Below are 15,851 nucleotides of genomic sequence, written 5' to 3'. Positions count from 1 at the left end.
GAAGTTGCGCGTAGCTGAATACTTTCGATAAAAAGGACAACATACTTTTCCGTAAGCCATACGTCAGTGTAGTTTCGTGCCACTGATCAGCTAAATAAATATTTTCATTTCTGTTGGGGAAATGATTCAAGCAAACATTCTGCATTCACCACGTAAAGTTGTGTTCACGTTAAAGAACGAGAGATCATCATTTTACTTGTAAAAAGAAACCAGCAATGTAAATCGAACGCCGTGGAGCCAAGAAGTTTTGACTAAGTTTCCCGAGTGACTGAGAGATTTACATTTATCCATTTGGCAGACGCTCTTACCCACAGCGACTTACAAAAGAAATATGAAATATGAAAGCACTTCATGGATAACTCGGGCGAACCATCATCAGTCGTCATCAGTTTAAAATCCAGTTTAACTGTCCAACACGAAATGTGTATTTGAGTAAGCTTGGCTAAAGTTAAATACATGTACAGCACGAAGTATCGGTCATAATGTTATCGCTTTATAGAAACATCTCTAAGAAAAAGTGCTGTAGAAATGTTGCTTTGGCGTCAAGGAACCACTTGTGCATCCATGTCTTCGATAAGAAAATTTCTGATCATGGGGAATGTGTGTTAAACGTCTGAAATCAGAGCATGTCGACACTACACACTCGACCGAGTGTCCTTCACTTGGCACCAGGCAGTCGAATAAGGTGGGAGGAGCGAAGTGTTGGTTTCGGAGCTCACCTTTTTCAGAGAAGTCCAGGTTGACGCGTCAAATTGGTAGAAGAAAGGTGGACGGCAGCCGACAGAACTAACATTTTAAACAAAACTGTTTTGTAAGACTAATTTTTCTAACATTGGATGTACAGTATTATTTCCAAAGGGGGTACATTGGTGGTTGGCGCAGGGGCACCGTGTCGAGTTTGAAAGCCTGGAATATATAGTGAATATATTTTTGATGAACTCCATCCTTATCGGTAGCTACATCAAAGTCCTCATGGAAACCTCATCGGAGAGTAAGAATTATTTTATTATCTTTCAAAATTATGTATTTATCACGATTTATCGCGCTGGGTTGCGGTCTGTTTTTCGCTTTAAATAATAGCCAACCCATATTAAAACTGACGGAATGGCGAAAATGTGGGGATTACATAAATTTACTCGAACTTGTTTAGTTTCTTACTGTCTCTAGCAATAGCAGTTACATGAGTAGTTACTGAGTCTGTTGCTGACGATACCTATGATTGAATGGTTAAAGACAAGTGTGTGGTTGACGGAAGGCTATTTAAGTTTTTATTTAATGCACAGCAAAAATGTTAAATATGTTGCTTTCCCATCTGTTGCGACGGTTCGCGTCATCACAACGACCACACAAATGAAACTAGTCATGCATGCATTGAATTTGACATCTCCTTGCTGCGATGTGGCAAGAGCACAGGGTATTTTTTTTTAGATTGTCTCGTGGGTTGGTGGAGTTTATAAAGGCGATGCAGAAGTCCTCCCTAGGTTTGGATGACAGTTTTCGTTATTAGCTAAACGGGTAATCGGCATTAATTCAATCTCTGAATTTCATTGGTCAAAGTTCTGAATAATACTAACACTTAACGTGACTCAGCTCCAGCGTCTTGGGTGAAACAAATTGTGACGTACTGTAGAACAAAAAGAATATATCTGCTATAATAGAAGTTGGTTTTTGTAAGATTAGGTGTTGGTTGTATTAGCAAATTACAATAATTGTGTTTTTTGACCTAATATTAACACGATTTAAAACGTTGATTAAAAAAGGTAAAACGTGTGAAAGTTGCACTTTTCTTCATACTACATTAAAAGCAGATTAGAAGGCCCTGAAAATGAGCTTTCAGTTTTAATGAGAGCATGTAGGTGTGGAACATAACTATGATTCAATTTGCGTGTTCTTGCCTGATTACTGTCGGCGTTAAATTGTGATTAAAATTGTGCCCGTGTGTGTGAAGGTGTCTACATGATTACGCGTGTACAGTATGTGATTGGTTTCAAACGATTCGCATAGCACTAGGCTCATTCATTTTCGTGCCGCGACCCTGTGTTTCTAGTGACGATTTAATTTCCTGAGCCAGAGAAGAGTTCTGAGTATGAGCACTCCTCGAAGTCTGGGTGGAATGACATGTCAGTGTGGAATACAGAACTCCGGTGATACTTCACACACTCTGATCAGGTGTATTCCGGATGCTGCACGTTTCCAAGAATATCAAACTGATTCACTGGATTAATTTACTGTATGTTTACATGCACTGTGTCTCCCCTAGAGCACATTGACCCGCTACTTATTTGAAAGCTGATACGGGAAAAGCAGAGGCTATCGCTTGCATTGGTTTGGGCAGTACGTCTCAACTTTCCATCATGAATGCAGCGCATGTATTAGATTTCCAAGGTGATATCACAGAGAGGCATACCTTTGTTTCATACTTAATGATCTTTTATTTGGAGTCCTGTTAATCGTACACTGTGTTCCAGCAGAGATTCATGCAGGCTACACAGTACTGGCCACACAGCAGCACACACGTTTGAAGCAGTGCCTTTGGTGTAGAGGGAATCTGTGTTAAACGATTAGATGATAAAGAATGAAAAGATGAAAAGTGTCAGTGTTAAACAAGATGAAAAGTGTCAAACAGATTTAGTGTCAGTTGTGCTGTTGCATATAACTGAAATTGTATTTATTTACACTGTAGAGAATCTTATTTGAGATATTCATATGGTTATGTCAAAGTCAAGGATTGACAAGATACCTGCCTGTTAAGGTCATGAACTGCTTCTTAAATTCTGTGCTATACCTGTATACACCTACTCCAGGTATAACCTGTATGTCTAATCCTGTCTGCCAAACTGCTCCCTTTGTGACATCGTAGAATGATGTCATTCACTTCTCAGCACAAGAACAGAAAGTGAGCTCAAATACGGTGTCAACCAGCTACTCATCAAAGTATTTATCACTTGTAATCATGTGTGAAAATGCAGTCTTATAGAGTATCCTAAACTGTCAGTAAGTCTCTAATAATATAGTATTTCACTATTACTGAAATGAGTAATTTGCCTGTAGACTCTTGTGGTGTTGTCTGAACTTGTGCGAACTGCTCAGCTCTCAGAGAAGGAAGCACAAATTCAGGAAGCATTCAGCTTAAAGAACTTTGTTTCAAAGCAGGAGCCTGTGTGGGGCCTTCTGCTGTTCCATCCTATCAGCTCCTCCCAAGTGCTTTAATGATTCTGCCTCAATTGCAGTGAGCCTCAAGGCTAACGGAAACATCATGAACACTCCCTGTGGACACCAATCATTGGTCAGTTGTCTGTGGGCTTTGCAAAAGTAGCATAATTTTAAAATTGCCACAGGCACGGTGGGAATGAGTGTGATGCAGTTCCTTTCCATGAAAGTTATGTAAAAATGTTTATTTACTACCCTTGTCTCCTAAAGCTCAGGTCACATGTCTTGCATCGCTGAAATGGGTTTCCAGGGAATTGAACGGGTTAATGGTGATGTATCAGCCTTGATATAATTCCCTTTCCTTTCGTGCAGTGTATGGGAAGGGATTACAGCTCACTAAGAATGTGTCTTTGTTCTCCAGTGTGGGCCTTCAGCGAAAAAGGTCAGTCTGGCAATGCACACCTAAATCTCAACTGGTCTGCAGCGACCACTTGCAGTCCGCTTCACATGACCACACGGGGAAGGTGGTGTGCCATTGAATAGAGATGGTTACAGTCTTTTCCTAAGACATTTGTATTCACCCATGTTAATTCTACATTGAGCTTTCTGTGGCTTGTGTAAAATGGGATTTATTTCACAAGATATAAGACCAAGGAGAATGTGATGTTTGTAAGATATCCTTGGTATATATGGGCATATATTTGTCTCAATGGGTATGCCATTGTTGTTGCTTTTGCAGGTCAGATAAAATAAATATGAACAGTTCAGACTTTCAACCTCATGCTCTATGCAGAGGTATAATGTGATGGATTTCCCTCTCTAAAGTCACAGCGATAGAAATGTACTCTAGTCTGCACCAAAATCCTTCCAGATTATATTTACAGATCCTTGAGTCAGCAGCTACTGGTTCAAAAGAACAGCCTGTATCAAAATATGATGTGTTTACCCTTTAAGTATCTAAGCACACATATGTTTTTCACTCCTGCTGTCTACAATTACGCATTCTTCCACGTATATGTTTAAGAAGGTTGCCTATTGGACGCTCATGTGACATGTGATAGGAGGTGTTTGTGCACCTGATCCTGCAGTAGTGATGTCACATCTTCAGGTCACAACAGGAGCTCAGCTAGTTCCCTGTGTAATGGACCACGGTCTCATGCACACTGAACTAATCATATGTACTGCCATAGATCTGTGCTGTGTGTGAGAATCGCAGGTCTGATCCCTGCTCTGACACTATCCATTACAGGGGTGTCATGGAGACTCAGATACTCGAGACTGATGCCTGATTGTGGCATCTGGTTGCTGTTGGGATACAGAGGGGGACTATGCTATGCTAAGGATAAAATGGTTCCTATATTCTACAGGCATGTTTAATATGATGGTGTCAGTAATAAAAGACAGGTGATACCATAAAAGCACTGAGGCCGTGCAGCAGTGATGGCATCACTCAGTAGGCCAGGAGCAGGTGCAGGGGTCGCATTAATCTGTGTCAGTTTACCAGCAGACCCACCCTGAACTCAGTTCAGCTGCAGTCCCATGGTTGGGATTAACCTTGTTTGGGTGACCCCAGTGTTAATAAACACAGGAGAGCTGAGGGACAAGGGGCTATTAGCAGGAGTTATTAGCAGATGCTGATCAGCTGTCGTGTGGCTTTACAGAAGCAGAGCTGTGGCAGTAAGGGGGCTGGTTGGCTCTGTCTGGGCTAGAGGCACGATGTTATGGCGCGTGTGGGCAGGGCGTTCTCCTAAGGCTTTTCTATTTTAGAAGGACTTCTCATAATGTCTACTGTTGAGGGCCTTCTTTAAGACGGAGGAATAAGATTTCCAGTCTGCTTTTTTGTCGATGGCAATGATTTTATCCCTTTTGAATTGTTTTTCCAATAAAATTTGACATTGTCTTTTTTGCATACAAATATGAGCAAGTTTTTTACTTGACCATGTACAGACTATATAATCTTTTTCTATGCAGACTATGCCTTAATCAACTCTAAATGAAGAGACACACACAGCTCTTTAGTATTATGTATGTATTTTTAAAAGTCCAATAGTATGAACTAGTGAAAAACTGGTGTCTATAAAAAGAAAACCATTGCCATGGGTCTTCAGGTGTTTTCTGCTCTTTGTAGAAAGTACCCAACAACCCCTGAGAACCTGGATCTGGGTTTCCACCTGGCATCTGAAGCACGAGACATTTCCCTCGGAGACATGGCAAGCCCTGAGCAACAGGGAATGCTGTTATTGCTGACAGTACAGTCTGCCAATATGTTACACAAAAGCCAAGAAAACATACTGCCAAAGCATCCCATAGTTTTACCTGGATTTTTTTTTAACAGTACTTACATATAACTGGAGTTTTACATGCAACATTCACCTATTTTTGGTGTAGTTGATGGGGTGGCCTCCATGCTTGGGTTGTGCACTGAGTGTGCATTGGCATATTCTCAAGATGTGCATGCAAGATGTGTTGCATGAAGCGCAACACTTTAAACTTTAAATACTTTAAAATCTGAAATTGCCAGTATGTTCTAAGATGCTGAGAAAAATCTTGATTTGAAATGGGTCATGTTTTTCTTTTTAATTACCATGTAGAGCTACAGGGATTTTTTTTTATCCACAGCGAGTAGTATTAATATCTTTTAACAAATAGATTCTGGTTTGTTAAAGAAGTGAATAGGTCACTGTTTCAAAGGTGCATGTACAATAATACATTTATGAAGGCTACCACCCTTTTAATTCTGTAGTATTTCATTTATATCTCTTTGTCTGATCTCTTGCTTCTGACTGCCTGTCATTCTTCCAACAATTAATCTTTTCTCTCCAAGTCCTCCTCCCAAAAATTTTGGGAATTTGTTTTAACATCTGAATGCTGGAAAAGGTGCTTTGCTGTACAAGGCAGAATGCGTTGTCCCGGGGAATAATTGTATGCAGCCCACTGTCACGGGAGGGAGTAGGTGTTTGATGTCTGTCATTTTCATGTGGAGTCTCTGGCGGTGTTTCTCTGTGTAAGCCGCAGAGTTTGAACATATGTAAATTGAGGGCTGCCAATGAATCTATTTATGTGTCTGCTGATGGAAGCTGTCCTGCGGGCCTCTTTGTTCCATCTCCACACACAGCTTTCTGTCATCATACAGTATGTTACTGACCAGCTGAATGGATGTCAATGGGCTGTTAGCAGCGAAAGGTTATGTACTCTATTTAATAGTGTTTTTTTCAGCTGCTACAGTGACCAGACTTACAGCGTAAGTTCGTTTGGGCAGAGGCATGTAATTTTATGCTTGCGCCAAATGCAGGGCTGTTCAGAACGTGGTTCAGAGGTGCAGGCAAACGCTGGCCCACATGGAGGGACTCAAACTGGCACATTATGGAGCGTTCTGGGGACAGATGGCCATGGCAGACAGCATTTGAGATGGACATGCTGAGCCCAGCTGAGTCACAGAGTTGTCCCGCTTCCAGGAATGCCACAAAAGGCGAGGGAGGGGCGGGGACACCGGCGAGAGGACAAATCAAACGGATTCCAACGATTGTTGTGATTGTTGGTTTGTTTGCACATTAATAAATTCCTTTCTCTTCCCTCCATTGTGTTGAATGGAAAAGGAATGCAGGAAACATGTAATACGCCCATGTCTAAAACGTGCATAAATGAGAAAAAGATGAATGAAAGATTCCTATCTTGTGCTCTGGTGGTGGAGGGATAGCATGTGGTGAAAAAATGCTGGCTCTGGTTGGCTCTGAAGCCCTATCTCATTCTGATCTGATAGTTTAATTACAGAGAGAGGGCGGCAGCGGCAGTGTGTGGGAACACTATCGCAGACTGGAGATCCTCTTCCTGCGATAGCGCCTCTCTGAACCTCGGCGCACCATTGCTCATGCAAACACAGATGGTCTTTCATCTTTCCACAGGCCGGTGACGCGGCGCACAGGCAGGGCGCAGAGGCGGGCGAGATAGCGCTGCCTCAATCAAAACTCTGCGCTGAAAGGCCCCATTGTCTGCTCAGAGAGCTCGATGTGGTCCTCTGCGCTAGACTCATTTGGGTCCCGACTTCCTGTTTTGAAATGGCCCCTTTGTCCTTTAAAGTAAAGCACAGGTAAATGTGTGGTGTGAGGTAGTATGATTCATCTGTTGATGGCCTGTTGTGGACATTCCTGTGTGCTGTAGGTTTAACAACACAGTGAATGTCATGGTACCAAAGCTTCCTGACACCTGAACGCCAGGTGACTAACTCCTTATTGTTCCTAGCAACCCAATCTGTAAACATGAGTCTGTTGAGTTGTTTGGATTCCTAACTGCACCTGTCCTGATCTTGTACTTGACATATTGACACAAACACCCTTTCCTCTTGGACCAAAGTGCATAATAGAAATCAATGGCGAAGGCGAACAGCGACCACTGAAATGCAATTTTTTAAAATCTTTTCACACTCCATCGATCACTGCTCAAAACGACCTTCCTCTCATAAACCATTCTTATCACCCCATTCCAGGATTCCATGTCTTTATCTGTAACCCTGAGTTTCCATTATAGTAAAGGAAACATTACCCGTGGCTATCTTTGCATGCCTTGAAGCCACATAGCAGCACAAATTACAGCGCCGGTGTGCCGTAAATAATTGGTAAATATCATTGATCAGCGACTTGATGCAAGGTATGTTGCATGGTCATTTACATGCCCTATGTGCATGCTGAAAACAGTTCAATTACACTATAGCATGTGAATGCCATAACGATTTGTTAGTTGCTCTTCTGTATCTATGACCTTGTTCCTGTTTCTCTTGTGGCATAACCTTGTAAGACACCCTGGTTAAGAATGTCTAAATAATAAAAATAATAAATAATAATGTGGTAAAAGTGCTGGTGTACCTTTGCTCCACAAAGATTCCAAACTATTCAATTGATATTCTTTAATGATTTATGCATCTAACAGAATTGTGTTGTTGAATTGTAGTATTATTATTTAAGAAATATGTTACAAAACACTGCAAAGCTCAGTTTATAGATTTGTTACACAGATGACTGTTAATTTTAGCAATGCCAAAGAAATACTTCTTATAGGATTGATTATATATTAGCAAGCCAGGATATGCAGTCACAGCTTGAGGAACGTCGAACGCTGCCAGTCTGGTCTGTCTGGTTTGAATGCTGCCCACACCTTGCTTGTCAGCGCTCCTGTTAAAAGGCAGTGAACCCAGCAGGGTGTGTGCTCACGTCCATGGCGTTTGGAAGAGCTGCCCCAGCTCTGTCCCTGTGGCTCTCTGAGCCTTCCAGTATATTGTTAGTTAAAGAAGAAGGGAAGAGTCTCAACAGGCAAATGAGTCTCCATGGAGCTCGTGGAGGATGTGTTGTCACACAGGAGAGAGTCTTAACTGTCCTAACCCTCGCTAGCAGGATCTAAGTCTAACACTCACTATCCAGGTTGTAAGTCTAAACTTTATTATCATAGTTTCAGTCTAAACTTCATTATCAGAGTCTTGGTCAAAACTTTGTCAGTGTCTCTGTCTAAACTTCATTACCAGAGTCTCAGTCTAAACTTGATTGGTTCGCCATCTTGCTGTGAAGCTGCCATTTCTGCAAACATACTTAGAAGAGGCAGTTAGGGGTAATATGCCCCGTCCGCTCACCTCCTACAGAATTCGGATCTATTCACTATGACGATGGGACACTGGGATGTAGCCTAAATAATACATGCATGTAACTTTTGACCATACAGTAAAATGGAGCATCCAAGGCACATTGAAAAATTAGTGTCTCTCCCTGGAACCAGGTGGAAGCCAGAGGAAACAGCCGTTTGTCAAAGGAGAAGAGAGGAAAGGGGAGCCGCTCTGGCTGTGTACGGCTGTGGTTTTGTTGTTAATGTGGGTGTCACACATAGCTATAAATAGCCGGGCCAATCTGCTCCTCTCTCGCCGCACCTGTAAATATTTCAGCAGCCTCTGGCACATTAATGGGCTTTACATCACCCAGTCGCCATGGTCACCCGGATGGAGTGAATCTCCCTTCTGCCACCTGCGCCTCACAGTCACTGTGCAAGATGGATGGCTCACCTCAGAGACCCTCTGTCCAGGCTGTGCAATCCGCTGCCATTCAGTGTGTGACTGCTCCTGGGAGAAGTAGTAGGCCGGTAGTGCTCAGATTCAAATTCTCTCCACATTAAGACGTTAATGAAGAATCTGCTTATCTAATTATCAGTTAATATATAAAATGGTCTACAAGTCACAGATGTGAAAGATCCTAGCAAAAGCATGCAATCACTTCAGACTGAGGTGAATGGACCAGTAATATAATATGGTGTCCAGACTATGGCGCACGCAGGCAAGAATGTACCATCGAGTGCTGGACTTAGGAAGGTTGAATGATGTGCGGTATTTGTGTATTTCATGTAGACTGTTGTGAATGGTATGTGTGCAAGGAGTGTGTGTGTATGTGTGTGTGAGCGGTGTGGGTACTGTAGCCCTATGGAGGGCTCCATCTTACTTGGCCTCTGTCAGCCCTCTGAAGTTGGGTGTGATCAACCCGTGTACTGTATCAGTCCATTCCTGAGGCATGAAGCTCAAAGGGAGGCACCATCGATCTCAAAAAGTGTGAAATCTAACCAGGGAACTCCTCTGACTGCTCTTACTCCTCTCTCAAAGCAGTTTCTGTCCTCAGGTTAACACACTCTTTCTTCTGTCACTCCAGCGCTTTTTACCTTATATCTTTTGAGAACCTTTTTTCTTTTGTTTTCCGGGAGGGGTCATGGCCCTCGCTGTCACTGGCTGTCAGCCTTTTTCTAAAGGTTGTGCAAAATGAACCAGGCCTCAGCCCTTCATGATGTAATGCCGTTGTGACAGGACTAAAGTCTCTGCTTTGGCAGTTAGATTGTAACCCGGTGATCAATGCACACTGATACGTGTATCCGTGGGAAGCACGAACCTCTGCAGTATCGAGTTCAAACCCTGAGAGCAAGCGGACCTCCTTTTTCATGCAGATGTAATTTTGATGTTCATCCATCATTTCATGTGATTGTAGGCCGCAGATTTCATTTACAATTCACATCTGCAGATGATCCAAGCACCTCTCTTTCTAATCTGGATCAAATGGAACAGCAGGGAGTTGTGGAGCATCTGTTTAGTTGTACTGGCTGCGGAACATGCTAGCTTAAGCTTTCACATCTTGCTATGGCGCACCTCTCTGCTGTGTTTTAACCAGCCTCCATTCTGTGCATCATCAGGGAATTACATGCACAGTGGTCCCACTCACATTTCATGGCAAATTAATATCCCATTTACCATTAGTGTAAACCTCTAGTGGACGGGGTAGATTGCCAGGAGCATTTAACTGCTGTGAGTTCTGGCTTTGGCAGTACAGGGCACTAATCATTTCCTGTAACTGATCATCCCTGCAATCTGCCCTCAGGTGCCATAGATCAGTTCACTCCCAGTCCCCTCACATCTCAGATCAATAGGAGGCCCAATCCTCAACTCTAAACTTTTCATGTGGAAAACTTAGAGGAAAATATCTTGTTCTTGAAGAGTTTTTTTTTTTCTCCACACACACACACACACACACACACCTGTATATTCCCCCTGGGTGGAACCCCTTTGCGTCAGAACCTAGGTCACCCTGCTAGTGCTGCAGGAGGCAGAGATCAGAAAGGGGCAGCTGTGCTTTGTGCTCAGAGGTGTTCATGGGAAAAGAGAGCATGGGGCGCATTGTGTGGAAGCCCTGCCGCTGGCATCTCTGGAGAGGCGGTCTCCACGCAGCACGCGGCCTATTTCTGCAGCACCGAGATCTATTTCGAGGAAGTAGAGCATCTCCTCTCCTGGTGGTTTCATTTCATTTGCCTTGAATGGGACCCGTCTGACCCTGCTACTCCAAGCTGAATGTGTTTATGTTTTCATGGTGCAGAGGTTAACCATTTGTTAGCAAAATGGAGTGTTTTGCTGTCTGTATGGACAAACACATGCTTTTGTCTGCAGCCCTTTTAAGTGAGTATAGTAAATGACCCAACGAGTTTTCCCTTTGGAGTGGAGCCAGCATCCTGTCACCAAAAAAGCCCTGTTCCAGGCACAGTAATATGTTTTCAAAAAGACTATCATTTATACTTGTACTGAATCTGAAATTGGGCCTTTTCTAATGTTACTTTGTTGTTGCATGAATTAATTGAGCATGGTGGTACGTTCCAAGAAGTAAATGATTTTAATAGAAAAGCTTTTTTTTCAAGTAACAGGTTGTGCTTGGATTAGTCTTTACTTGAAATCCAAGAGTGCAGTGTGTTGCCTCCTGCAGACCAGCAGCAATGTGCCCCAGAGAGAAGCAGAATGTTTGTTGTTGTCTGTTGCTAGTTTATGGTTGTGTGAGTGTGGCTTTAATCTTTTGTGCTTTCATTGGAGTGAGACCGTTGATACAGAGCACTCGCCATGTTAATCTGTGCGATGGCTGCCAAAACGAGCAGATTAATGAAGGTATTTAACCACTGCTTAATAAGTCCTGGCCAGGATAACCTCATACCACTCTCAGTTTGCCCTCCTTTACAATGGATTGTGGGAAGTTAGGTCAGCGATCATGAGAGAGGATTAGTACACCGGCCCTCCGACAGAGCTGTTCACCTCCCATGGTGTTTCAGTGAAAGTTTCATTACAGATCTGACTGTATTACAAAATACGCTGATGTCATCAAAGTCATAATTACAGCGGAATGAAGCCCAGGCAGCATGAGTTTTCCCTCATTCTGTGGAAATACGGATTGAGACAAATTCACACGGACAAATACTCCCCCCCCCCCCCAGTCCTTTTAGGTGTTCTCTACATGTGGCAGCCCTTGTGACCTGTTATGTGGGGGTTGGGCAGCAGACCGAACCATTGCACTGGGCTCTGGGGGGCCCAGGAGAGCAGAGTGTGCAGCCGTGCCACCCAGAGGAGCTCGGTCAAGGAAAGGGAGGGTGACGTGTAGTCACCTTTGCTGCAAAGGCAAGCGCACAGCTTGAGAGAATGACATGCTTCAGTTAGCTTTTAAAACCCAGCCCATCTCATTGTATTTAACTACATGTACTCCTCTGCTGCGAGACTGAAAGACAAAGCGCAACTGCACTTTGGCAGTCCTCCCATGATGCTTTGCAGAGTATGAATTTTTATGGAGGGTTATGAGGATTGGGGGGGGTCTCATTAAACCAAGTAATGGGACCCTTTGTTTGGTTCCTGTTTCTTTCTGAATGAGATAATTTGATATCTGAGAAGGAATCCCCTGCTTTGGGTAGTTTATGGTAACAGATGATATGTTTTTGTTTCAGCAGTAATCATACCTTCAAAACAGCCCAGAGTGGAAAAGTATCATTAATATCATTTTCCCTCTTATGTGAAGGAGCTTAAACCCAGTCTGATGTGATTGGGTCAGAATCCAGAAAATTGTTATGTAATGCAGAGCCCTTTCCCATTGGTCTCCTTAGTTACATCATATTAATTCAGGTAAACAAAGCTTTATGCTGTGTATTGTGCTGCTTTTAGAAGGCAACCAGTATAATGTCTGTGACTGTGTCTGTATTGCGCACAGGGGCTTGTCTCCCAGGTCTCATGCCCCTCCTTAGTGTGGAGCATTCTGACACTCTTACTCACCTCCCAACCCCATCTAGTCATCTCCTTACCCAGCCTCCTCAGTGCCCCACAGTGTCACCCCTCTGAGAGGCTGAGACGGAGTACAGCTTGTTGTCTCATGCTGTTTCAACTGCGGCCTCCTCTCTCTGCAGGGATTTTTCTGTACATCCTCTGAGACCTGGACCAGCAGAAAATGGTGTCTCTCAGTGGCTGAGGGAAAGAGAGCCTGAGGTGGACAAGCAGTTATGATCCCAGTGAGGTAGGAAGCTTAACCTCCGGTGCACTTTCTCACTTTCTCGTAATTGTCGTCAAAGCCCGGGCTTTTAAATCAAAAACAGATGTGAGTAGTATAAAATGTGTTCATTCTTCCATGCAGGCCAATCAAATCTTTACTCGTGCTGCCTGCAATCCTAGAATTTCACATTCTTGCTCACTGGAGGGGATGGCTGTGATTGGTCGAGGGTTGTTACTTGTGAGAGAAGGGGCAGGCTTTCTACATTCTGACAGGATGCTGTGGTCAGCGTGTGTAATGTCTCAACCTTGTGTAATGTATATTTGAGTTGTTTTATATAGCCACAGTATTACGCAAAGATGATCGCATAGATTTTGTATATATATTTTGCCTATATTTTGTTTTTGACAAGTAAATGTTTTAGGTAATCTTATCAGAGTGGTCTGTTGGGTAGGAACAAGTCAGTTTAGAAAGTGTTGGGAGTGTCAAGCCATCATGAGGCCAACAGTGGCCTTTGAAGAATGTGTGCCCCTGAGACTTAGCTGGGAAACTGGTAAGCTTTTGAATCTGAGATAATGTGATCACATTCTTATTTGCAGTTGATAATAATGGTAATATGATTTTTTCTAACCCTTAAAATGTCTGGTTACGATTTTGGGTGTAGTCAATCTTTGTTTTCCTGGTTAAGATTTTGAATGTAGCCAGTCTGTTTTTTCCTGGTTAAGATTTTGAATGTAGTCAGTCTGTTTTTTCCTGGTGTTATGGCCTCTTCCTGAGGGATTAAGAGAGGTACCCCACCTCCATTGCTGTCTAACATGCAGTTCAGTGTCAGTGTGGCCATTGCTGAATATGTTGCATTATCAAGAGGTCACATGGGGTGTTGGGTCCCAAGTGTTTTATTGGGTATACCCTTGTCTGTATTCATTATTATACCGTTTAAAGCAGGAAGTAATTATCCTGGCTAAGGTGAACAAGTAGTGGGGAGTCTCTTGGAACCAGGTAATTGGACCCCTTGTTTTGGTCCTATTTCTTTCTGAATGTGACTTGTTGATATCTGAGAAGTAATCCCTGCTTTGGGCTGTTCATGGTAACAGGTGATATGTTTCTGGCTTCTGAGTTGCAGCTGTAATCATACCATCAAAACAGCCCAGAGCAAAAGGTACACAAGCATGTGTTAATAATAGATAAGAATGCCAATGGAATGTCATTGGCTGAGAATCCAGAAAGTTGTTAATTACACCAACAGACTCATTGTTCTCGTCTTGAGGATTTGACTAGGCAATAATATTCTGAATAATATTCTTAATAATATTCCGAACAATTAGAAAGCACATTGCATAGTGACAGCATGTGGCAGACTTACAGGACCCTGTATGAATAGAAAGTAAATTCATACAAATGAAAAAAATCTGACCATCTTATCAGAACAATGTAAACATATTTTCTATGAAATATCCACCCTGGCCTAAAAAAAGCATATGTGTGTACCCTACTGAACAGGTGTGCCAGGTCTGTAACTTATTTAACTGCTCTACCTGACAGGTGTGTAAGATTTTTCTGAATAAATATTTAACTGCTGTATCTGAATTGGCATTCCACATCCTCCTTGTGTGTGCCCACAGGTCCCCAGTGCTAGGACGTGCCCATGCACAAGCTCTGACCTCCAGCGAAAAGTAAGGATTTCCCTCTACCCCCCGTGCCTGTCATGGTCTAGCCAACCAGCTGTCAGGATGATGGCCTCAGTGGTTGCCAGCGGAAACGAGGACGGGCAATCCCTGATCCTGAAAGGGGTGGATCCAGAAACATGCATGATTGTTTTTAAGAACCACTGGGCTCAGGTAACTCCCTCCATATGTTATTATTGAAACACTTGCGTTCCGTACAGTCTCCGTGGAATGGTTATGCAAGCAGGGGGGTTCCGCGAGCATTAGCCGGGCCAGTCATCTGCACTTGTCCTTCATTGCCCTCACAGAATTTGGCAGGAGCGTTGCTGTCAGATTCGGTGAATACAGCCAGACACTTGGCCTTAGAACAAAAGCGGTATTTGAGGGCTTTTCTCTTGCCCCTTAAAGCTGGACATGTACACACAGAGCCTTTGTTCCTGAACTCACCAGTTTAGCTGCGGCCTGACATTTTTTATGGGCCAGTATTGAGTGCAGAAACATCATAAATCTATACTAAAGGAGTCCTATGTGTGTTTCTAAACTTAACAGAAAAAAAAGGTTTGTGAGATTGCTGTGCTCCAGTATAGACCATTAATTAAGTTCAAGAGACCCCAAAGTGAGACAATGAGAAACAGTACAATAATACATTATACATGACACTATATTTTATTCAAAATGCATGTTTCTGTTTTAACTGGTTGTGGCAAAAAATCAGTTTGCCTCTTCAAGTGATTTCACTAGTATGCCAGTATCTGCGTAACATTTCCACTGAAAAAAGATATACAGTAAAGTACATGCTGCAGTGAGCATAGGTAAGAGGAAAATACTCTTGCGGGATAATGCTTTTGCATAGTCAAAAGAAGATCTAAAAAATTACGAGTTGTCCCAGAGCTGACTTGCATTGTGTTGTAGATCTGTCATTTTTTTCCGTATTGTAACAGTAATTCAGTGGTCTTAGAGTGGATTATAGGCAGCTCAAATCACGCAAAATAATTCCTGTCTAAAACTGGTCTTTCGAGAGGATTTATAAAATTCTTGCATATTTCACTTGTCTTGAATGTGAGGGAGGGAATGGTGAGCTACTTGCTACTAGATTGCGTTTTCTGATGTTATTTGGTGTAAAATGTGTTTACTGGGCATTGTACTCACAGGCTTTTATTGGTATGACAGGTTATGTAGATATGTAGTTGGAGCTGTTCTGTTCCCTCTTTGGTATCAGTAGCAAAGCCTCATGTAAATA

At 42.8% G+C, this 15,851-nt stretch overlaps 1 protein-coding gene across 1 annotated transcript in view; it reads left to right on the top strand.

Moving 5' to 3' along the window:
• Window positions 1-12,888: 12,888 nt before the first annotated feature.
• The window catches only part of fam160a1a (family with sequence similarity 160 member A1a), an 18,945-nt gene continuing 15,982 nt past the window's right edge, over window positions 12,889-15,851 (top strand). Inside the window, exons 1-2 of the mRNA XM_036517428.1 lie at window positions 12,889-12,974; window positions 14,570-14,785. Of these exons, the coding sequence (XP_036373321.1) occupies window positions 14,678-14,785 (108 nt within the window). The 5' untranslated portion in view covers window positions 12,889-12,974; window positions 14,570-14,677. The remainder of the gene's footprint in view (window positions 12,975-14,569; window positions 14,786-15,851) is intronic.

This window comes from Megalops cyprinoides, chromosome 22 (assembly GCF_013368585.1).
Source record: "Megalops cyprinoides isolate fMegCyp1 chromosome 22, fMegCyp1.pri, whole genome shotgun sequence".
In the NCBI taxonomy this organism is placed as follows: domain Eukaryota; kingdom Metazoa; phylum Chordata; class Actinopteri; order Elopiformes; family Megalopidae; genus Megalops; species Megalops cyprinoides.
The sequence above is the reverse complement of the archived record's forward strand: the minus strand, read 5'-3'. Positions and strand labels throughout refer to the sequence as shown.